Below are 24,655 nucleotides of genomic sequence, written 5' to 3' on the forward strand. Positions count from 1 at the left end.
CCAGCGGACCCGTCTTTGATGTTCTTATCTCGAGACGCTCGCTGCGCTAGCCGGAGGAGCGGGACAAGCTGTTTGTCTCCGGCCCTGTTTTTCCACCGCGGTCGACCGCGCCGTACCATCACACTTTCAGGCGCAGGAGAACAAAAATAACGATCTGTGGGTGTCTTGAGGAGCTTACTGGGTTGCTGCCCGTGGGGCGCTTGAGCGCACCAACCATCAGCATGTGATAAAACACTGGGTGTCCCGAGAGGCCTTTTTCAACAAAGGCCGATGGCGTGTGGATGGCTGCGTGCGCTAGTAATGTGTCTCCCCGTGATGCCGTGCTCTTGTCCTCGCCGACTGCACCGCTGCGCCGGGGTTGATAACTGGGGAAGGACAGTGTGTGTTTTCTCAGTGCTGACAAGGTGTCGGAATGCCGGGGGGGGAGGAGACCTCTTCTTCTCACTATCCTCCGCACCCTTTGCCTCGCTTTCATCCCAAGGCCTCCGAGAGCGCCAGTCGGAGCCCGGCAAGTCCAGACAGGGGCCACATACCTGCGAGAGCCCGGCGTCATCCTACAGGCACAGCAGCACCAAGGCAAAGGGGTTTGCGCTCAGGAACGAAGAAAACGGAAGGTTGCGCCACTCTTATCGCACTCATCGCTCCTCGGGGGACGCAGGTAGGACACGTGCAGTCCGTTCACGCGCAGGAAGAGGGTGAGACCCGGGGGAAGGGAGTAAGAAGAGCTGGGGTGAGGGGTGTTCCTGCTGGTTCGTGGAGAAGGACAGTTAAGGAACCGTGTTGTTTGTCTACGGTTGGACCTTAAATCACATGGAATCAGGGACAGGCTGTGCATAAAATGTCTTTATATGGGGTAATGAAAATGTGTTTGCTTATTAAATACATGTGTGCAATTGAGGGACAGATCTGTGTTTCTGGATGTCTTACCCTCAGGCTACATATTTGCATCTTGTTCCTTCAGCGTGTTGGGAAAAAAACTGTGAAGGACAAAGACAAATATATGAGCTTTTGGCCTTAGAGAGTATAAAATATGCTAAAACACTTTTTTACCATTTAGGATATGTGCTGTTTTGTGTAACGCCGCAGTCTGTTTCATATTTAACTGATACTTACAACATTAAGGTACCTACAGTTATTTACCCATTTACACATCTGGGTAATTTTTTGGAGTAATTTAAGGGAAGTACCTTGCTCAAGGGTACTAGAGCTAGGATTTGAACCTGTATCCTGGGGGTTCAACAGTAGAAGCTCTAATCACTACACTACCAGGCGCCTCGTTTCATTTACACTTGCTGTATAACAACCGATTCCTTGCTTAATCACTTTTGACTGTATACAGCACAGTGTTTTACTCTATTAATTAAGGGTAAGTACCTTGGCTGAGAATATTACAGCAACAGCTGGGATGGGAGCTTGAACCACACCTTTTAACTTGTAACCCATCTAAGTCCTTAGCTGCTACACCACCTACTGGCCCCACTAGGGCAGTTGCAAAGTGTTTTATTCAAACTAAAGACCCAAATTTCAAGAGAACCTGATGTATTAATTTTATCATATTCAAAATACATAATTAATCTCTGTCATTATTCCAATACCCTACACATTATTATCGGAGATGAGCGTAGACAGAAATGGTAAAAGCCGCTGAGCTCTACGAATTTTCATTAATAATGTGTCAAGTTTCATCAACAACCATACTTTGCCAGAGTTCTTATGCAACTTAAAAACAATTTAAAATAAATTAAATTAATTGGTCCATTAAAAATGATTATGTAGGTGGGTAACAGAGAGGACTGAGTAGTAAACACTGGTACTGGAGCACAACTAGGCGGCCTTGTCCCTGTGATGTGACCGTCCCACACTCTGTCTCCATCACTAAAGGGGCGGAACTGCTGCCTTAAGACCTGGTGGTTGTAGGCTCAAATCTCATCTACTACTATACTACCCTTGATCAGGGTACTTATCCTAAATTCCTTCAGTAAAATTACCCCTCTGTATGAATGGGTAAATACTTCTAGGCATTTTAACATTATGAGTCCCTTTGGATAAAAGTGTAAATTAACAAATGCAGAATACTGTGTTATCATACAAGGTGTTGCTGCTGCACTCGACTCCCAGTCAGGACCTGTGGTAGCAGGACAGGAGGCTCATGGATTCTGGAGATAACTGGATCCCAGAAGACGTGGCCCAATGGCTGGACCACATCGGTGTTCACCGTCAGGCCGCTGGCGCTCTCAGAGGTGAAGGGTCAGCAGCTTCCCGGACAACATCCAACTCGCTGCATTTTACCCACACATTCCACAGCTTTATAATGTCTCATTGTAATATTTAGTTTGTGCTTCAGCCATGACATGATGACCTTCTCAGTGGCAACGTCTTGGATTAACAAAATAACTGCATCTCTGACCTTTCTTTTTATACGAAGTTAATATAGATGCAATGCCAGATTTCGTATAACTTAATGATCATGATTTGGTGTGTACTTAAAAAAAAAAAATCACAACTAAAACAATTTATAACTGATTGATTCCCTCTGTTTTAGAAAATGATGCAGAGCACGCAGCTGTCCAGTGCGCCGTGGAGCCGATGGGTAGGCTACATTTATATTCAAAATTGTATATTTATATAACTGGTTATATGAAAGTGCGAGGGGCCCATGGTTATTTACGATCATTTAAATGATGGCAAATCTGCTGTGCGATGTAAGGAAAAGGATTTGATCGTGATCTGTGGTGTTACGACGATACTCGCACCTTGAGCCGCCCTGTGGAACTCCAGAGTCGGGCCTCTTTCAAACCCCTGCAGGTTTCATCAGGTCTGAGCGGCACTTCAGTATAGAGCTCTTTTGTACATCCATAATATTCCCACATTTACTTCAAAAGAAATAGCGCTGAAGGGGGGGGGGGGGCATAAAGTTTATGCCCAGACAGGCCAGGGGAACGTGACCAGGAATTCGGAAGTGTTTAATGTCTGAACTACGAAGCACGCCATTATTCTGTGCTGCATTTTGCAAATGCAACAAACAGAAAAATACAAAAATACCTGGAAAATACATCAGGATGGAGGAGGTCGGACCTCTGACCCCCGCGGAGGGTCCGAGAAGCCACGTTCACCTTGTTCTGCACATGGAATGTGCCTGAATGAGCAACCAGTATGTCACATTCCAAGTAGGGTCTCCATAACAGGTTTCCAAGAAGGCCTCATGAAATAGTGTAAAATCAGTGTAAACAGTGCAATACGATCATTCCAGTGAAGGATGAGCCTAAATGGTATGGGCACAGCAGGTTCAAAAATAAAAGTGACATAAGTGAAAGAAACAAACAAAACACAAAGAAATAAACGAGCAGGCAATAATAAAAAAATAAGCATGGTAATTTTTTACTGCGCTAGTGCAGGGTAAATACCTTGATCAAGGCTACTACAGCAGGAGGTGGGTCGAACCTGTGCCATTAGGGAGTAGGGCAACAACCCCTGCAGGCCAGCACTGGGGGACACAGGCCGGGCGGTCCTGGGTGCGAGTTGCGCAGCGAGCGGCGCTCGCAGGGAAGGGGCCGGCGCTAGGACCCGGTGAGAGCGCCCCGCTCCCCCCCGCGCCCCTCGAGCCCAGCATTCCGCTCATTCCATCCTGAATGGAAGTGATTGTTGTCACACTGTCCGCGCGCATCCACGTCCGCATGCACGCGCGCACACACGCGGACCCCCGGCGGCGGTCCTAACCAGCGAAGCGCGTGTGGTGACTCTATACGGGATCCCGGCCGCGGGTCCGAGTCCGAGTCCAGGCCGGTTCTGTCGGACCTTCCCTCCGTGGAACTTCGGAGGGTGGCGACTCTGCGCGCCTCCCGCACGTGAGCGGTGACATTTGAAGCGCGGGCCGCTTCGGAGCCACTTTCCCGGTTTCCGCCGGGTCGTGGCGTCCACTGCCACTTGGCGCTGGAAAACCGCCGGGACGGAACGCACAGAAGAGGTAACAAAAAAGTGCCGTAACGCCGGTTTGAGGACCTGTTAAACTAACCGCGCGAGCGAACACCGTTCATGGACTCGCACCGTCGCGCGTTTGAAGAAAAAAAAAAAAAAGAAAAAAAGTCTAAGGTGTCGCGACACGCTCGTTTTATTTTGGGCTCGAACTCGCTTCCCGCTTTCCGTTTGGACGGCGGCGACGCGCGCGACCGTGAACTTAACGGTTTTGCCTCGCGCGCGCAAGCGTCTCGAGCCTCGTGAGGCGAGCGTTTTGGTCCCGGTGTTTGCTGCGGTGCTGGTTTGCTGTGTGTGTGTTTGTGTTTGTGTTTGTTTTTGGTGTTAATTAGGTGTTGGTGTATGTTTGGTGCCTTGAGGGGCGCCAGATGTATTTGCGGTCTGTTACTGAGACACTTTTCACATCCCGCTGTGTTGTGCGTACAGGCTGAGGAGGAGGGGACACTGACTGACTGACGGACGGACTGACGGACTGACTAACACTTCTTCCTTGACTGGCTATTATTACTAAACACCTCACTCGTTGTTATGACCGTAACCAAGGCTTGTCAAGGGTTTTAAACTACATTTTAATGCGTGTTGTTGGTCATATTGAAACCAATGTGTCGTGTCTTTGCTGCATTCCGATGTATAAAAGGTGAAGTATGCACACTTAAGTTTAGGTGAAAAAACTTTTTCTCCTTTTATGAGTGTGAAACTGGACTCAATGGGGGGGGTTTTTGCTCGAACCCGAAACTTTGGCCCACGGCTACTTCTGGCTGTGCTTGTTTTAAGGAAATCGAACAGGGTTGTTGAGGGTTGCTACGCCTACTACGGTAGCGAGTTTGAGCGAGTTTGCGCAGGTGACCACACCTGATTCGGACTGACCCTCTGTGATGAACCTTGACCTTTGGGTCAAAAGCATTATTGACCACCCACCACCATTTGATATGACCACACTGTGTAAGAGCCACATGGCGCATGTTCTTATTTTCATCTCTAGACTGAAGCCCCGAGGACACAGTCCATGAAAAACCTAGAGGTAGATATGGTGATGATGATGATGATGATGATGATATGCAGTGGGACTGTTATGAATGACAAGTAGCCTATATGTACAATAGGAAAATAATAAAAATAACTTAGAACAAGAGTTCCATTAGTTCTCCCTACTACCACTACTATTATTGTTATCAGCACTTGCATAATAAACAGAAATTAGTCAACTTTTTCAACATCTTGTGTAATGAGAACCTAGAGTAATAAATCAACGAATTATGTGCGGAAATAGTTTTTATGAAACATTTAAACATGTTTAAAATGAGGTGCTACCTGCATTTTGGAGGGAATGTGAGTGTATTGAAATAACTAAGCTAAATGGTTTTTGTGGAGACACACTGCCTTCAACTTTGTACTTGGGCCAGAGGGAAGTTGTTTACGCAAGGCATTGCCAGGGCAACTGAAATACCTCTGTGCAGATATGGTCAGGGGCATCCGGTCATGAGGACCGCAGCGCTAGCTCCATCGCACGTTGGCGAGTTTGTGCAGAAAAACACATCCCAGGGCATGAGCGGGGTGGGGTGGGGTGGGGGGGGGGGAGTCTGCTCGTGCTCTTCCTTGCACTTAAAATTCATCCAGGAATGGAAGGTCGGACACTTCAGCCTCCCAGTGAGATGCAGTTCATCTCCGAACAGATGGAGCGCCTCCCCGCACGCGCACTTTCAGTCATCTGAAGCAGGACTGCGATCCGCCGCCATACCGGCCGAGTTACGCCTAATGGTGTCATTTATCCTCATGTGCACCTCTTGATGTTCTTCAGCTGTTGAGTGAAGTCTGGGTGAAGAAAACATCTCCAGCTGTGAGCACATGCTGCTCCACATATAGTTACAAAACACATTTCCTAAACGAGGTGTTCAGTATTACAACAACCCTTTATAGTATGTATATATAAATTATGATAATTGTTTAAATAAATCAGAATGTTCTGAGATGTGTGAATGACCATCTGTATGGAGACCGTTACTAAAATTAATAAGATATTATTATGAGCTATTAAGGCCATCTGCAACGTCTCCTTCCAGCATCCCCCGGGTACCGCGGACTGCACGGTCCAATTGGGACGCTGGATGACTTTGCCTACCGCTACCCTGAGGCGGTGGCCTTCAGCGGGGGGCATGAGCTTCCTCATCTGATGGTTCCGCAGGTTGCCGGAACAGAGAGGGAACTGCAGTCAGGTACACTGCACACATCCTCACGTGTAATTTCATATCTGCAATAATTAACCAGAAGGGAGTGAATCATAATGATCATCATATTCACTGCTGCTTGAAAGTATGTGAACCCAGTCAGGTCGGTCATGATTCTTGTATAAAATATTAAACTCATAAAATGTTAGATCTTAAACATTATGAAACTAATAAATGACCATGATATACACACCTGATTCTACTTACCTACTTGGTTTAACCGGTTCAACTTGGGCTTCATTTATTTTTACACCTGCCCTACTTGTGTGTTTCTACTACACACATGATTTCCTCTAAAGCAACATATAGAATTGGTCATTACACACCTGTTGTCACATGAGAAACACTGATTCTCATTAAATAAGTTTGTAGTAAAACTAAGGGACAGAAGGGGTTACCATACTTTGTCAGCACTGTACAATTTCATACCTTCAACAGGTAACCAGGGCAGAGGGAATCTGAATTGAAAAAGCAGAAAATAAAAACCTCAGTTAATTTCTCTTACACATTTTGCTCATTTTATTCATCAGTTATTTATTAATTTATTCTCGGCTTCTCTTTGAAGCAACTTACACTGCTAAGATACACTGATTTACCTGTTTATGCAGCAGGTTAAGTACCTAGATTCAGGCTACTACAGCAGAAGAGGATTTGAACCTGGGTGCATTGAGTCAAAGGAGAGCTGCAACCACCACACCACCTGCTGTCCCTACATTATTATTAACCATGATTATTATTATTTATTGCAGTCCTGTTTCAAGTCTTTATTTACTGGGTTTGGCCTCTTCTGTAGTTCCTTTCATTGATTGTAGCTAAACCTTGTTTTCTGAACCCCCCCAGGTGAGGAGCCAGGGTTCAGCGTGTGCATAGCCCCATCCCCCACGCACCCTGCCGACAGGGAAATGCGAGGGTCTGAGGACACGGCTTCAGGAACAGTTCTGCAGCGGCTGATGCAGGAGCACCTGCGGTGCGGGGGTCAGCCCGGCGACGGCAGCAGCCTGATGTCTGCGCAGCAGCAGCCTCTGTCCCTGCCCCTAGGGGGCCATGTGTCGGCCCCCCTTCAGTCACACCCGTCCGCAGCTGGTGCCGCCACCTCTGAGGAGCCCCTTCAGGACGAGCTGCAGATGAGCCACCAGTCGGCGCGGCAGGAGCCGCAGGGCCAGGAGCACCAGGTGGACAGCGCCTCCATGGAGAAGCAGGGTGTCCGGGTTGCAGCGCCGCCGCAGCTGTTGGGTCAGCAGAATGACGAGGAGCTGCCCTCCTATGAGGAAGCCAAAGCGCAGTCGCAGTTTTACCGCAGTCAGCCGCCACCACCGCAGCCGTTCTCTATCAGCACGGGCTACTACCTGAGCGGAGGGGTGTCGGCTGCCCCAGCGCCCCCAGTCTCCCCTGTCGGTGCTGCTCCGCCTTGCTCGGTCGCCTCCCAAAAGGCCCGAACGGAAGGCCGGGCATCGGTGAGCCGCTCTGGGGCTGCCCCCCCCCACCGGGATGAGGCGCTCAAGGAGCTGAAGCAGGGTCACGTGCGCTCCCTGAGTGAGCGCATCATGCAGATGTCCCTGGAGCGCAACGGGGCCAAGCAGCAGCCCCCGACCTCCGGCTGCAGCAGTCTGCCCCCCCAGCCTTCCTCCTCCTGCAGGGCCCCGAAAAGCAGCCCACCCCCCTTTCTGTCCTCAGTGGCCCAGGCTAAAGGAGGGCCAGACCCCCGAGGGCCCCCGCCGGAGTACCCCTTCAGACTCAGACAGACCCCGTCCCCTGCAGCCAAGGTGGTGCCGGCTCCCTCTCCTGTGGACCAGGGGCTGGTGTTCGGTGACCCGCACTCCATCGTGGAGCTGCCTAAGTGCTTCCCAAACCCGCAGCCCACAAAGACGGAAATCACCTACGTGAGATACCCTTCGCCACCAGAGTACTTCACCAGGTAACCCTCAACAGCATTGTTTCTGGAAATATTACAGCTCATTCATTTGACTGCGCATTGTAATGACCGTAGAGTCTACTCAATCCTAATATAATTTTTTGCTGCAAAATCCGCAAAGAGGAACGCAATAATTGTTTTATTTCAGCATTTAATTACTGGCCCTACGTAATTTATTTACTTAAATTACTGCTGTGTTAGTAAACACTGGGTCCTCAACTTTCAAACACAGCTGAGACTCAAAATGTGTTTGTAAGTTGATTTGTTTGCAACTCAAAAGTCATTTCTATGAGGTCACAATCCATAATTCATATGCTCTTCCACCAAATGAGTTACATTCTGGGAAAAACTCAGGCAGAATTAGAATAAATACTCTATACACTTCTATAAATCCATAATCTAAACACACTTGTCCAGTGCATGGTTATGGTGTCTACAACCTCTCCTGGAAACAGGGTGTGAGACGGGGTGCACACCTTGGCATGATACCACTACGTTGCAGTGTAAAACTTTAATTTTTAATGTTACCTTCACAAGTATGTTAAAAATAAATCTTAAAAAAATTCATCATCTCTGTAGCCCCCACATTCACTGATTTCATTTAACATTTGTCTGATTCTTTTCTCTAAAGTGACTTACAATGATAATCTCTTTACAGTTCTTTACCCATTTATACAACTGGGTAATTTTACTGGACCAGTTTTATGGTTAGCACCTTGCTCAAGGCTACTACAGCCAGAGCTGAGATTAAAACTTTCAACCTTTGGGCTGAAAGGTAGTGGCACTAACCACTATGCTACCAGCTGATTCATCACGTACATATGCGGTGTTCCTCATTTTGATTTTAATCACCGAAATCATGACTATCAGACACGAAGTGTAAACCCGGTAACCTTTATAGAAATGTGGAAAGTGGTCCTTCACCCCTGTTGTGTTCTTACACCTTCCAAACATGTTTTGCTGTCAACTCCTGGTGGAGAGAGGAAATGCAGGTAATTTGAATTACAAACCATAAAATGTTCATAACTTGGAACATTCATATCTCGAGTGTTTGTAACACGAGGTACTATTGTACCTGTAAAACCCGACAGGAAGATTTAACAAACTAGACCTAAGCCTGTGGGTTGCTGACTGCTGAGAGGTTCTTACCCACATGGGTTGGACCTAACCGACCCTAAGGTGATGGTTGCTCTTTGTACCTCTATTCTCAGGCAGTTCCCAGTGTCCCTGTCCCTCCAGCAGCACAGTCCCATGTCCTCGCAGGCATCGTCTTTGTCTGGAGCCGGAGCGCCGCCCCGCGCGCCCCTGCTGTCTCCGCCGCCACCTCCACCGCTGCTGCCACCACCCCTTGCCCATCAGCCCCCAGGAGACGCTTTTGCCATTGTGGCTCGCGCCCAGCAGATGGTGGAGATCCTGTCAGAGGAGAACCGGGCACTGCGCCAGGAGCTGCAGGCCTACTGCGAGAAAGCCTTCAAGCTGCAGCGGGTAGGCGCTTGCCACCGGGTGATGGGGTCGGGATTATTTCCAGTGGCTGAACCTGGTGAGCCACTTACCCAGCAAAGAAATGCAAGGGGTGTGTGGTGCCAGTTTGCTTTGGAAGCTCCATACCAGAGGTTCTTGTCCTCAGCCGGCGCATGGCAGTCCCTGTTGGGGAGCAGGGGCAGTCCAGCCTCGCAAGTGGTCGACCTCCTGCGGCGAGAAGGGGGGCCTCTTTTGTAACACGGGGGGCTTGTCGGTGCCTGAACAGAAACCCGACTCTGAATTATCGCTAACCCCCCACCACCACCACCACCACCACCACCACCCACCCCATTTAAATGCGTAAACAAAGAGCCCTTTGATTCCACTCCTACTTGCTCTTACAGCAGAAGTGTGGCTCTCAACTGGGCCACTGGACCTCGTGGAGTAAACCGGGTCTTGAAAGTGCATGTTTGCACCTTTACTGGAAGTTGTGGGTGCAAATTGTTGAAGATCTTTGACTGCTCATCAGGTGCAGTTCATCTCATTGACATCTCATTAACATTTAGTTGCCCCGGCGATTTGTTTATTTATAACAAATGGACTTGCAGTTACTCTACCCTCTGTAAAGATGGATATTTGACAGATGGATTAACCTTTTTTTATGCTGGATGTAAAAGGGGCAGCAGGTGGCGTAGAGGTTAGAGCTCCTGTCTAACAGTTGAATGACCAAGGTTCAAATACCCTAACTGTAATTTTCTACTGGAGTACCCTTGATTAAGGTACATCCTGGACTGATAGCAAAAATTACCCAGCTGTATAAATGGCTAAATCCATGTAATTAGCTTAGTGTACAAACTTGACATTGTAAGTCACCGTGGAGAAAATATAAGATTAAGAGAAATGAATAAATAATCGCAGCAATAATACTGGTTACAGAACCACCCTGCTCTTAAAACGGACAGCAGATGCAATTGGAAGGTCCTCGGTCTGAATCCATGTTCTTGCTGCAGTTCCCGTGATGGTAAAAATTTCCCGACTGTGTAAATGTAAGTAGCTTAACATTTGAAGTTGCTCTGGGGAAAAAAAAGTGTCTGCTAACTTAAGGAATGGAAATGGAAATTAGAGCTATTTAGGCATCGTGCTCAGTAACAGTTCTTCCTCTGTGTTGAACCTTCAACCCAAGTCCAGTTTGAGATGTTCCGTTCCTATTCCTACCCCATAATAGGATATTCCTCCTATTCCCAACCTGTCAACGCCCTAAATATTCAACTTCTGACAAAGTTGGATTTGGAATAGGAGCCCCATCCTGGGGAGTCTGCAAAACCAAACCAGATGTTTGCGTTTTCATCCAGTTCGAGGCGGAGATCCAGAAGATTTCTGAGGACTATGAGGAGCTGGTGAAGAGCTCGGCCAAGAGGGAGTCCCTGGACAAGGCCATGAAGAACAAGCTGGAGGGGGAGATACGGCGCCTGCATGACTTCAACAGGGACCTGCGAGGTCAGAGTCGAACCCTGGGCCCTGGTGCCCGCCTTTGCATGCGCAAAGCTGTGGTGTCATTCCTTTGGCTCTGTGCGTTTAGGCTGTGACTGAATCTGCCCTTGAAGGCAGCATGACTCCTCTCCCCCTCCCTTCGCAGTGGTTTCTAAACCTACTGTCACAACCCAAGGGTATTCCTGAGGGTCGTGGGACAGTCTCAAAAAAAGAAATGCGGTCATCACCCGGTTAACATTGGGTTGGGGACCAAAAACGCTGCTGGTAACCGCAATGTCCAGTAAACTTATTCACATTTTAGCTAGGAAATGGCAATATATAGTTACTTTAGTATACTTTGAGGAAATACAGTACCAGATTAAATACTTATTCACAGAGTTATTTGGTGTTTTATATTTGTCAATAATGTGTTTTTACTTTGACATTAAATAGTATTTTCCTTTTGACTGGTGTCAGAAAAGCCTATTAAATCCATTGTGGTTCAGTGCTATAAAACAATAACCCATGAAATGTCAGGGAGGTCCTACAAGATATTACATATTTAAAATAAGCACCAGGTTTGTAAAACGAATTTAAACAGTAAAATATTGTGTAGTTACATCTTAATTTCTGGCATGATGCCATATGATGTAGAAAGTACACTAAAGAATGGGCTTTATTTGCCAATAATCAGTGAATATTAATTTTTTATTTTTTAAATTATATGCTTGTAAGAAATGTCTATCCACGAACCACATACCACTGTTATCAGTATGTTATGCTGGTTAGGTTGTAAATGTAAGCATTAATGAAAAGGTAGTTATGAGCGCAGTCACTAAAGTGAGCATTAGTGAACATGATCCAAAAAAGCATGGTCATTAATGGTTTTCGGCTTCATATGACATTAACCAAACAATGGCTGTATTACACTGTTATGAGGGGATTACTTCACCTCAAAAGTATGAATAAATATGGATTATTGAGACACTAATTAAAGTCCCAGAGTTGTGGGCATACAGCAGCCATACTATACATGTGATAAATGGTCATATCTTATACATACTCGTGTGCCCACCTAACCACTGGCAGTCACTCTAATCTGAATATCATACTATCAATGGCACTGTAATTTTAACATTTCACACACACACACACACATTTTCAGAACCGCTTGTCCCTTACGGGGTCACGGGGAACCGGAGCCTAACCCGGCAACACAGGGCGTAAGGCTGGAGGGGGAGGGGACACACCCAGGACGGGACGCCAGTCCGCCGCAAGGCACCCCAAGCGGGATTCGAACCCCAGACCCACTGGAGAGTAGGACTGCGCCACCGCATCCCCCTGAAAATAAATGTTTATTGAATACAGTTTTTATTCTTCACATATTTAGATTTAATGCACTTAAAATTTTTGATTTTTATGCATTTATAATACAAAGTATCAGTATGATTGGTCATTGACACTGTGTACCAGTACTCAGGGTGGCCGGAACGGGATTGTATTCAGGGTTGTTACCGAAGAGTTTTGGGAGCTGCTGTCCCATCGCGTGATTCCCTTTAGAGCCCCACGTGCTTCATGGTGCCGTGTCGCCCACAGATCGCCTGGAGACGGCCAACAGGCAGTTGGCGAGTCGTGACCTGGAGGCGCATGAGGGCTCTTGGCCACTGGGACTCCACCTCTCCCAGAGTGAGTACGCCACCCGCCAAGTCCGGGCCCCAGGGAGTTCCACACCCAACATTTAGGCCTTCCTGTAGGCCCCCCCCGCTGGCCGGCCCCCCGCCTGCACCGCTTCCTGTGGATAAAAGTGGTATGGAGCAAATTATCCTCCTTCCAGCCTCACGGAGAAAAAAAAGCTGCGGGACACTGTTTTTCTCTGCTCAAATACAGGGAGCGGGATAAATGGCTTAGCAGAGGATACCGCAGGGAGGCGAGTCTCTCCCTACAGTCCTTTTTTCCAAGAGCGCAACGGTCCTTGATTCCACAGGCCTCTTGACAAATCCTACGTATAAGACCAGACAAGTGTTTAATGGCAAAGTACATCTGAACATAAGTAATTTGTCCTGGAGGATCCTCGTTCAGACACATTCAGCATATAGAACATAAAAAAAAGTATGACTATATGACGATGAGGAAATATCAGGAAAAAATTGATAGTGGTGGGGTGCTGTACCTTTAATTGTCAACAGGTTTCATGAATAAGTACACACACACACACACACACACACACACACACATTTTCAGAACCGCTTGTCCCATACGGGGTCACGGGGAACCGGAGTCTACCCAGTAACACAGGGCGTAAGGCCGGAGGGGGAGGGGACACACCCAGGACGGGACGCCAGTCCATCGCAAGGCACCCCAAGCGGGACTTGAACCCCAGACCCACCGGAAAGCAGGACCGTGGTCCAACCCACTGCACCACTGCACCCCCTAATCATGAATAAGTAGTTTACATAAATGTATTATTGTGTCTTAATGAATTTATTCAAAGCAACTTATAAAGACGTAAACATTTATACAGCAGGGTAACTTTTACTCTGCCAGTCCAGGGTTAGTGCCTTGATCAAGGGTGCCACAACAGGAGGCAGGATTCAAACCTACAGCCTTCATATCCGAACTCTTAACACTGCACTACCTGCTGTCCAAGTAATATTGAAACAATAATGTGCAGTAATACACGGAGTACATTTACCTGCGGGGATGTGTATGAATGTGATAAAGTAACAGGGGCACAGAGGTAGAAATGGCAGCAAGAATAAACAGCTGTAGTTGCATTTAAAAAAGTTTAAGTAAATAATGACTCTCAAAGTCCAGTCAGGAAGTATAGGAAGGAGGTGGTGTCAGTCTGCGCTTGAGTCGCCATGTTACCATAGCAACGCTGACACCACAGGTGGAGTCATTTGAGGGAGGATATGACGTTTGCATTTTCTCATTTACCTGACACTTCCCTCCATAGTGGCTTGGTGTGAGGCTTTTACTCTGATTCACCCTTTTTAGAGCATGGTGAAAGGTCATAAGAAAATGGAAGCATCAGAAGTTGCCATTGTGGTTTAATACAAATACAATAATGACTAATAATAATGTAGGGACAGCAGATGGCGTAGTGGCTATAGCTGCTGCCTTCTACTCAGAGGACCAAAAGGACCAAACGTTCAAATCCTGACTCCTGTTGTAGTACCCTTGAGCAATGTACTTACTCTGAGTTGATAGGGTAAAAATTACCCTTCTGTAATAATAGGTAAATCAGTGTGAGTACATGAACTCTAAGTTGCTTTGTGGTAAAGTGTCAGATAAATAAGTGATGAGTGATGCTTTCTTATGAAAGACAAGCTCTTGTTAGAACCTGAGTCAGGATGAAGGCATGCTCGTCCCATGATGCGCGCCGCCCCTTACGTCATACCGTTGAGCGACTCCTTTTTGTTCGACTAAATAAAAACCTTCCCATGAACCTTCCAGATATTTCTGCAGGACAGGAGAGAACAGGACTGCAGTGCTCTGGAGCCCTCGCTGGGGCTTGTTCAGTGTCCAACAGCGCTGGCTGGATGTGTCTTCTTGGGAAAAATCCAGTGCGAGGCGTTGAGGAGCCTCTTGTGTTTGTCCTTATGATGGGGAACGATGAGTGAATCATCGCTGAGGAATTCAGGGCTCCCTGATGCGCTGAACCACTAATTACCGCAAGCCGCTACTGTGCAGGATCTTGCTGAGGAGAGTTGGGAAAGAACAAGATTTAAAACTGTCGGGGGCGGAGTGGTATGAGAAGGTTGGGAGCAGGAGGAGTAGTGAAAATAAGAACACAAGTGCATGTGGGGCCAGCGAACTGGACTTTGATCATATTTATATTCATTATTTATCCGTTTAGACAGGAGACCAATGGTAACACCACTGGTATTACAGCAGGGGTTGGGATTCGAATCTTGGTTCTTTGAGTTCAAGGCAGCAGTTATAAGGGCAGCAGCTGGTGTAGTACTTAAGTTATTTGACCTCTGACCTTGGCTGGAGCCCTAAGGAGGAGAGTGCAAATGACAGATTTTGGGTCAAAGAGGAACCAAAAACACACAGAGACATACTCATACATCTCTGGCAAAGAGCCTTGCTTCAGATTAAAGGGTTTTACCATGGTATTTTTCCCACACCATTATAATCCTCCACAACTATAAAATGCAGACTGGCTGAGAAAGTGCTCCTCAGGGCAGATGTTTGTGGCCCCATGCTCCCTGACTAGCCCCCAAACCCTCAGGTCATAACAGAAATAAATAATTTGGCTGCCCTTGTGTATGTCACCAGTGCAGTCAACAACAGATTAAGGATGTGAGGCAGCAGGTAGAGTTTTGAGCTGAGGCCCAGGCTGGTTTCCCATTCGGAACAGACAGTGCAGTATAGTTTAGACCCCATGGGATGCTTGGAACATTTGGACAGCCCCTCACACCCTCGTGTCTGACTCGGGGTGGGGGGGCAGCGCGGAGTTGATCCTGGTGTGTCAGCAGAGATGCTGCAGCAACCGGAGACGGGAGCATGGGGCGGAAGGGGGTGGGGTGCAGGCCCAGGATGTTCTCCTGGATGCCGGGTGATTTAGTTACCCCCACCAGCGTGTCCAAGCCAGACAGACGTCTAAATCAGGCAGCAGGTGCACGTGGTCGACTAAGGACCATGGTGTCTCCCGGTTGCTTGGCTGTTTGCTGAGCCTGTCATAATGGGGCAGAACAGACTACAGGGCTCTGAACCCCCACGTCAGCAGTGTGTACATTCGTTTTACACCGTTTACCCATTTATCGGACATTTATTTCCCCCAAAGTCGCTTAGTGTCAAGCCGCTTACGCTGATTCACCGTTTTATACAGCTGGGTAAAGTACTTTGATGAAGAGTACTACAGTATAAGCTGGAATTCAAACCTGGACCCTTCAAGTCCAAAGGTGGCACTTGTAACTACTATGCACCTGGTCCCCACACACACAGTCCAACTGGGGTGTTTCAAAGGGTCAGGGTGCAAAGCCTGGGAGAAACTTACCTGCCACCCTCCACCCCCAACTGAATTAATTTTCTGCATTAACTGAGGGTTTAGGGAATTGAAAACGCAAACTGAGAATCATCCAGGTTATTGAGATCTTAAGATAGTAAAGGGGACTCTTACCTACGTTGTGGAATGGCACTGTGACACCAGACAGCTCCTGCATTGTAGGTTTGGATATGGGCTCGAATCCAGCTCAGTCTGCGTGGTGTTTACATGGAGTCGGCATGGGTTTCTTCCAGGTGCTCTGGTTTCCCCCACAGTCTGGAGACATGAGTTTCAGTTGAACTTGTGACTCTAAACTGACCTTAGTATCTGTGTGTTTGTGTTACTGTGCTGTATAGATGTATGAATGACTGTGGGTACTTTACTACAGTGCATCTAACACTGTAATTCACCTTGGACAAAGGTGTCAGATAAATACTAGTTAATGCTGTTTTGAAGAAAAGCTTCTACTAAATGAATAAATATAAATGCATCGTGTAACTCTTTGTGCTCCTCATATCATGAACATCAAGATGCCCACGTTGCTCCACCTGCCCACGAGCTTCTTAAAAGGACTATGATGAAAACCCTCAAACATGGGTCAGAAAGAGAGGTTTTGAGACTTTTATTAAATATTAAAAGGGATTCAGCAGCTCTGGTGGACACAGGGAGCTTACTCTCTCACTCTCTCACTCTCACTGTCTTTAGGCAGGGAAAGTGTGAAGGAGCGAGAGAAGCTGGAGGTGGAGATCACCGCCCTGCGCTCAGCCAACGAGGACCAGCGGAGACACATTGAGGTTCTGGAGCAGGCCCTCAACAATGCCCAGGGCAAGGTGGTCAGGCTGGAGGAGGAGGTACGGTCTGCGACCCCTTCCCATGCCAGCTGATTACCCTGCTTTACCCATTTATGCAGCAGGAAGAGGGATTCAAACCCTTGTCCTTCAAGTGCAAAGGTGGCACTTTAACCACTACGCCACCTGCTGTCCCCACACAAACACTTAAGAGAATGACACCAATATTCTTGATAATACAATTAATGGAAGTTTACAGCCAAAGGAATGTGGTTAGATTATGGATTAAATGGTAGGGTGCCTAGTTGAGCCCAGGTACGAGTCTCTCCCCCCTCTCTGTCCAGCTACGGAAGAAGCGGGTGTATGTGGACAAAGTGGAGAAGCTGCAGCACGCCCTGTCCCAGCTGCAGGCCACCTGTGAGAAGCGGGAGCAGATGGAGAGGCGCCTGCGCACACGGTTGGAGCGCGAGTTGGAATCACTGCGAGCACAACAGGTGAGTGACTCCGCACCTTTCATTGCTCCCCCCTTTAATTGTTTGTTTACATTTATTTTTATTCAGTTATCTGACATGTTTCTCCAAAGCAACTTACAGCTCAAGGTGAGCAGAAGTGCATCAAGGAGCTTTAGACACATACTACATTATTAACACACAGCTTGTGCGTCTGACACCACCTTGTTGCCGATTCACATCCCTCCTTTAGAAGTGTCATTCAAATAGCAAAGATGTAGATAATCATAGAGGGTGTTGGATTAATTTATGGAGATGTCAGGAGATCGGGAGAGAAGTGGCTCTCGAAGAGATGGGTTCGAGACCCTGCTTCAGTGTGGAGAGGAAGCTCATTCCACCCCATCAAGACCAACATATGGAGACCAACAAACTGCGCCCCCCCCCTTTTTTAAAAAAAAAAAAAAAAAAACGTTTGTGAGTGGGCCTGTAGAGTAGCTCTCTGTTAAGGTCATTTGATGGAATCAATAGGGTTTGAAGGTCAGCACCACTCCAGACTGCGACTTCCCGCTCCTCCTGTTGGAAAGGGGCCAGCATTTTCGGCTGTTCTGCTCCGATTGCAGAACCGTGCGCCAGTCTCCCCACTGAGTCCTCCTTGCAATTACCCGTCTGCCTCAGCTCTAATTGCAGGGTTCGAGCGAGAGGACGATAAAGAGGCGCCGCTGTTCTGTATGTTTAAATGTGCTACTATGGTTTGCAGAAGGGGCGGAGCTACTGCCCGCAGCGGTCTGCTGTTTGTTGGGTTTCCGGTGTTTCCGGAACCCTGACCCTTTCCAGTCCAGTCATGTAAATAGAGTGGGTGGGGGATCTGTGTGTGGGCGGAGCTTGCGGGCAACTGCAGTGGGGGCTGGAATGGATGGAGGACTGAAGTGGGCTCAGAGTGAGTGAAAGACAAGGGTTTGGGAGAAGGGGGAGCTCTAGGGGTCGAGGGTGGAGCGCTTCTGGCACTGAGGTCAGGAGGGTGGAGCCAAGGTTGCTTACAGTGGCCGGAGTCTCTCTTGAACCCCTGGGCTTGCGGTGTGGCTCGGATCAGCAGGAACCTGCAACACATCAGCACCATTAATGTATCTCATGTGACTTTGGCCCGACGCTCTGCTGCCTTTCACACCGCAGAAGCACTTCTTAAGGAGCAGTGTTTTTGGGTGTCAAAGCTCTATATGGGTTTCGTTTCGGGTGGAATCTTGGCTGATGTGAAGTTTTGCTGCAGCCTAACAGCGTTGGCAGTTTTCATTTGTATTTCACAAGTCAGAGAAGATCAGAGAAAGTATGAAAATAAACCGCTGGACAAACCTTGACGTTTGGCCCCTAGGTGGTCTGATCCCCTCTGACCCCAAGGCTTTATGGTCTCTCTCTCGCTCCCCTCGCCCTCTCCCGGCCTCACACCCGAGCAGCGGCATGGTGGGCTCGCCCCCAACGCTCCGTCCTCAGACTACAACCCGCCGGCGCTCATGGAGCTGCTGCGAGAGAAGGAGGAGCGCATCCTGGCACTGGAGGCCGACATGACCAAGTGGGAGCAGAAGTACCTGGAGGAGAGCGCCATGCGCCACTTCACCATGGACGCGGCCGCCACTGCCGCCGCCCAGAGGTACCAGCACTGGAGGAGGGTGGAGCGGTATAGGGGGCTGCGCAGTCTGGGGTTTGAGTCATGCAGATGTATTTTGCGCCTTCATTTGTACACAGATGTGCTGGGAAGCTGTTGAAACTCAGTTCCTTGGCTGCCACACGACTTAGAAAGCAACGTACACTGATTTACCCATTTATACAGCAGGGTTGTTTTTACTCCATCGGCTCGGTAAATACCAGATAGATTCTAATCTGAGTCCTACAATTGCAAGGTGGAAGCGCTAACTGCTGTCCCATGTGTAGAGTTTATTTTTGGAAATTGTATCTCACTGAGCTCCTGCGTTAGTTGTCACACACTTCGTCTTGGGGGTGCCCCCCCTCCCCTGTCCCCCCCTACAGGGATGCCACCATCATAAACCATTCCCGTCACGGTAGCTACAGCGACAGCTCCCTGGATGCTCGCATCTGGCAGGAGGAGGAGGAGGAGGAGGAGATCCTGCAGGCAAACCGGCGCTGCCAGGACATGGAGCAGAGGTATTAGTTTTCAAATAATTAATAATGAATTAATATTGCTATTACATCACACACACACCATTTGAAACCACTTGTCCCATACGGGGTTGCGGGGAGCTGGAGCCTAACCCGGCAACACAGGGCAAAAGGCCGGAGGGGGAGGGGACACACCCAGGGCGGGACGCCAGTCTGTCGCAAGGCACCCCAAGCGGGACTCGAACCCCAGACCCACCGGAGAGCAGGACCCGGTCCAACCCACTGCGCCACCACGCCCCCATATATTACTATTAATATGAAAAGTTTCTGAAATAAGGCATGTTAATAGCTTCACACTATGAAAATAATTCCATGGTCTCACAGTAGAACCTTTTACTTCAGATTCTAACATCAGAGTATCTTAATGAAGCCTGTTTATGAAACCTGTATAGATGGTGTGTTGGAAGGGCATTATGTGATGTGTGAGGGTTCGGCATTCAGGTGGTGACCGTGTGTGTGCGCAGGATAAAGAACCTGCATGCGCAGATCATCGAGAAGGATGCCATGATCAAGGTGCTGCAGCAGCGATCCCGGAAGGAACAGGGCAAAGCGGAGCCCACCCCCCTGCGGCCCGCCCGCTCCGTGCCTTCCATCTCCGTGGCGACCAGCCTCCACCTGCGCCAGACGTCCCAGACGGGGGGTAGCATCCCGGAGGAGAGGAGGGACGAGCGGGGCTGGAAGGGCAGTGCGAGTGAGTGTCATCGGACAGCATGTGCCCTGTTATAGAAATATAACCAATAATTTTTTTCCTTCATAACCAATATATATTGATGATGAAACAAGTATTGCTTTAGATTGTCTGTGGGGTCTACTATGGTTAGTGACCAGGGACTTGGGGGGCGGGTGTCGCGTTCTGTTCCTCCAGGTGTTCTGCTGGGAAAGGATCCCCCAGAGACCGTACCCCCCACAGCCACGTCCTCGCTACCAGCCACGCCCCTGCTCTCCGCCCACTGCAAGACGGGCAGCCGGGACAGCTGCACGCAGACGGACAGGAGCCCCGAGCCCCCGAGGGCCATTGCTGGGCGCCCACGCCTCAGCAACACCCCCAGCAGCAGCCCCGTGCTGCGCCACACCCTGGCAAGGGGCGGAGCTGAGAGGACAGGTGAGGTGGGCATGGCTCACGGGCCTCTTCAACAGGCTACCGCTCAATTATCACCACTTTGTTCTCATACAGGACATCACTGAGCATTTTGTCTTATATTAAACATTTATTTATTCATTTATTGAATTTTTTTCTTTGTTCCCTTATCATCTTACTTGTCCGTTACTTTATTATCATATTTCTTACAAATATGTCTTGTGTGTGACGGTTTGTCACTTTTTATCGGTCATCTCCTGAGTGCGCCGAGTGTCTCTTGGACATAGTGCCATATAATGTAGAATATACTGTATATTTAATATGATACCTGCCAAGTCAGACTGCACTCATTCAGGATATGAGAGAAAAAATGTACTGCACTAATTGCGTGTTTTTCGCCAAGTAACTTGATTTGTAAGTTGATGAACCAACCTTGACGTGAATCAGCCTTGAATCTGCATACTGAACTGAGCAACTCTTACTCATATGCTGTTGCTAAAAGTGTGCTTTGGCAACAGCCTGGTGAAAAACATGTTATGCTAATTTGAAAATAGCTTTTTCAATAATAATTATTGCGCTGCGGCAGTAATTTTCAGCAGCGATGGGGCAACGGTGATGTTCGGCTGCAGAGGAGATTAATTTTCTGGGGTGGCAGACATCAGTATTTAAATGCCTGAGTCTCCGATGGGGAAAACGCTGTAGAAACAGTGTATGGGTGTTGGGGCAGTAGGAGACATAGTGGTCAGAGCTGCTGACTTTGGGCTCAGAGGTTACAGGTTTAAATCCCTCCTTTTGCAGTAGCTGTGATAGAGATGATGATCTTGAGGTGTTACAGTAAAAATTACCCTGCTCTACAAAAACAGGGAAAACAGTAAATAGTATCACATTGTAAGCCCCCCCCCCAATTTTGCTCTCATCCACAGAGAGCCCCACAGCTGCCATGAGGTCCACGGACGTCCGACACGGCAGCCACAGGCGTGACCTCCCTGACGCCGACGTTGTGGAGATCCTCATCTGAAAGGGGTTTACGGCAGCTTGTTTAGCATGTGAGGACAAAGAGACCAATGGGGGAAGAGGAGCGTATGAAGGGATTCAGCGGGATGGGAAGAGGGAGGGGAGGAAGGTTCGATGAGAGAGGAGGTGGTGTCGCCGCTTCCTCAGGGAGGCTGGAGTCTTCAAGTGTTGGAGTGTAGAAGATGGTGAGATGTGAACCGATGTGGGAGAAAGGCATCAAGGGCAAAATGGAGGCGGGTGTTGGTTCTTCTGACAATCAGAGCAATAATGATAATAATAATAACAGTAATATAGTCCTTTTTTACTGTCAAAATAGTCTTAAACTTTGGCTGTACTCCCCGCTGACTACGATGGAGCATGTTGGGGAGTCAGGCACTGCTGATGAAGAAGGACAATGGCAATGCAGAGGAGCAGAGTGTCCACCACGACAACAGCGCCACCTGACTGGACACATGGCGCTGCAGTGTTGTTTCTTTGGATTTTTGTTGAAAGAAGCATCTGGTCATTGCAGGCAAAATTTCTCTGGGTGTTTCACCCATTCAGTCCAGTGTTTGCGCTCCAGGCACTACCAAAGGTGGTGGGGGTTGGGGGGTGTTGTCTGCAAAATTTCAGTGCACATGAACTAATTAATATTACATTGTAATTTGTTGGAGAGTGCCATGCAGTCCAGGTTGACTAACCGGGTCTGGAGGTGGTTTACCTTGCATTCTTCTGTGGGATGTCTTTGGACTGTGGGAGGAAACAAGAGCATGAAAAACATGAAACGAGGTCACCGCCTCCCCCAACCCATCTTCTTCCGTACTTGCAAATTTAAGTGTTAATTGGGGAAAATGATCCAAGACTGAAGAATAGCTGTCAATCCATACCAAGTCAATATTATATCTTTCATGTTCTCATCACGTGTGTGGAGGGGGGGCTGTGCCTGTTTACACTCCTGTATAGTGCCTTTCTCTGAACAAAACGCAATACTGACTTCTGTGAGACAAACTTCCACAAATATTGACGATTCAAGCAAGACTAAAGCTCAATCTTCAGTGTTGCTCTAAGAGTCGACAGCAGAAGCAAAAAGTGGCTCGAAACCACTGCTGTGTCTCAGCGCCACCTTAGTGTTCTTACCTTTTATTATGTTTTAATATTTTTAATAGCTACAAGCAAACTGGGCGAATAGCCTAATGCAGGATGTGCGGACTGTTATGAGTTTTGCGGCTTCATGACGTGCAGGTGGTCTTCGACTTACGACCGAGTTCTGTTGTGTACGACCTCGATGTAAGTCGCAAACCCCCTTTACTGTATTGTACAGAACATAAGTGTATAGAAACAATTACATGCATAAATCCTGCATTGTATAAGAGACGGTGTTATATTTCCCCATATAATTCCGCACATTCATGTTAATATACAGTAATAAAGTACAGTATTATAATTTATCTCTGTTGCTGCACTGTTATTTTCACTTGCAAGTCTAAAGCTTTTCCTTTTCTGCACCACCAGAACACTCATTTATTCACCTGCTAAATAAAAAGTGACTTGAATGGAACCACAAAAGAAACATTCTCTAAATTTAAATAGCATTTTTGTAAATAAACGCAGTTGCTGATCAGCACACTGAGTCCAAAAGAAAAGTGGTTCCAGCACGACCGGTCGATGTTACAGGTTACGACCAAGCTTGGGGCTCAGAAATAACATAAGGGTAACAGGAGAGCTACTGTATTTATTCATTTTGTTGACACTTTCCTTCAAAGCAACTTACAAAGTTATTTACATGTTTATGCTGCTGGGTAATTTCACTGGAGTAGTGAGAGTAAGTACCTTGCTCTTGGGTACTACATCAGGAGGTAAGACTTGAACCTGCAACCTTCAGGGTAAAGGCAACAGTTTCATCCACTACACTACCAGCACTTGCACTTGTTGATTATCCTGTTTGTATATGAGTGGCCACAGCTTTACTCTAACGTGACCTAGAATGATAATTTAAGTACCTTGCTCAACGGTGTTACAGCTGAAGATGGGATTCAAACCTATAACCTTTGGGTCTAAAGACAGCAACGGTGGTACACTACCAGCTGGTGAAGTACAGTGAAAAGGCTCCTGTGAATGAGCTTCCATGACCCCTCTGCTGTGGTGAGTGAGTGAGTGAGTTTTGGGACCCTTCTTGAATACAGAGAGATTCAGCACTTCTGAGTGAGAGGGGGAGGTCATTCCACCACAACTGAGCCAGAACCAAAGACCTTTCGGTTTTGATTTTGGACCTCTTGTGCATCAGACCACCAAGCGGGCAGAGGTGGAGGAGAGTAGCAGTCTGGGGGGTGTAGAGAGTGATCAGGTCTTGTAGATATTGAGGAGCACATCTCTCGATGGTTTGGTGGACCATAACCAGAGCATTCAGTTCGATCCCAGCAGTTACAGGAAGCCAGTGCAGAGAGACGAGTAAGGGGGTACATGGGAACGCTTCAAACACGACTCGTACCGCGGTATTCTGTATCAACTGGAGAGGTTTGAAAACCGAGGCCAGAAGAGCAGATAGTAGAGCACTGCAGTAGTACAGGTGGTGTATGAGCATGGTCTGGACCAGGACTGATACCCATCCAGGAGATCATTCTGGGTGAGGAATGCAGACAACTGGTCACAGGTTGGCCGTTCCAGAAAAGGGTGGAGGGAGACCTGACTGGGTCCAGATAGGGTTTCTTTAAACACTGAGATGAGGGCACCTTGGAAGGCGGATGAGAGATGATCAGGAGAGAGCGAGGAGTCGATGATCTTGGAGATGAGGGAAGAGGCAAAGGGATCAGATCAAGGGAGAAGGTAGTGTTTCTGTGTGACAGCAGGAGGTCTTTCCCCATCTGACAAGGGTTGTAATGCAACCATGGTTTAGAAGGGGGACCCAACATGAGGTAGGTGCCGAGAACTTGTCCGTGACGGAGTAGACTTTGAAGAACAAGGTGAAAATATTAAGAGGAGGGGTGAGAAGGCAGTGAAGAACCTGGTGGCTGCAGGATGTAGTTTGTTGTGGAACAAGATGGTTTTAGCCAAGGAAACATCAAAACAAGGTATTTGACCCTGATGTGATTTGAACACACAACCTTCTGATTGGGAGTCAGACACACTACTGTTGTGCTACAAGGCC

General features: G+C 47.9%; 1 protein-coding gene and 1 non-coding gene across 3 annotated transcripts; one reads left to right on the forward strand and one right to left on the reverse strand.

The window, feature by feature from the left end:
• Nucleotides 1–534: 534 nt before the first annotated feature.
• amotl1 (angiomotin like 1) lies at nt 535–22,909 on the forward strand. 2 transcript variants are annotated; one of them, XM_029255813.1, is made up of 15 exons: nt 535–695; nt 2,093–2,240; nt 2,543–2,590; nt 6,033–6,185; nt 7,038–8,112; nt 9,321–9,594; nt 10,923–11,067; nt 12,637–12,726; nt 16,739–16,884; nt 17,166–17,315; nt 18,719–18,912; nt 19,290–19,424; nt 19,904–20,130; nt 20,305–20,541; nt 21,441–22,909. In XM_029255813.1, the coding sequence occupies exons 2-15, from the start codon at nt 2,150–2,152 to the stop codon at nt 21,533–21,535; spliced, it is 3,060 nt and encodes a 1,019-aa protein (XP_029111646.1). In that variant the 5' UTR covers nt 535–695; nt 2,093–2,149; the 3' UTR covers nt 21,536–22,909. The 2 variants fall into 2 exon arrangements, with proteins under 2 accessions (XP_029111646.1, XP_029111647.1); XM_029255814.1 differs by lacking the exons at nt 535–695; nt 2,093–2,240; nt 2,543–2,590 and adding an exon at nt 3,437–3,964.
• A 1,674-nt stretch (nt 22,910–24,583) lies between these two features.
• On the reverse strand, nt 24,584–24,655 carry trnag-ccc (transfer RNA glycine (anticodon CCC)). Its single transcript has one exon. It is a non-coding gene; the product is annotated as a tRNA-Gly (tRNA).

The sequence above is a fragment of the Scleropages formosus genome, chromosome 10, assembly GCF_900964775.1.
Source record: "Scleropages formosus chromosome 10, fSclFor1.1, whole genome shotgun sequence".
Classification (NCBI taxonomy): Eukaryota; Metazoa; Chordata; class Actinopteri; order Osteoglossiformes; family Osteoglossidae; genus Scleropages; species Scleropages formosus.

Bases quoted from the DNA above. Each gene is read 5' to 3' on its own strand.
- amotl1 (XM_029255813.1), top strand. From the start codon at position 2,150: ATGGATTCTGGAGATAACTGGATCCCAGAAGACGTGGCCCAATGGCTG. The intron at 16,885-17,165 runs GTACGGTCTGCG...CTCTCTGTCCAG, and splicing joins TGGTCAGGCTGGAGGAGGAG to CTACGGAAGAAGCGGGTGTA. The intron at 20,542-21,440 runs GTGAGGTGGGCA...TCTCATCCACAG, and splicing joins GGGCGGAGCTGAGAGGACAG to AGAGCCCCACAGCTGCCATG.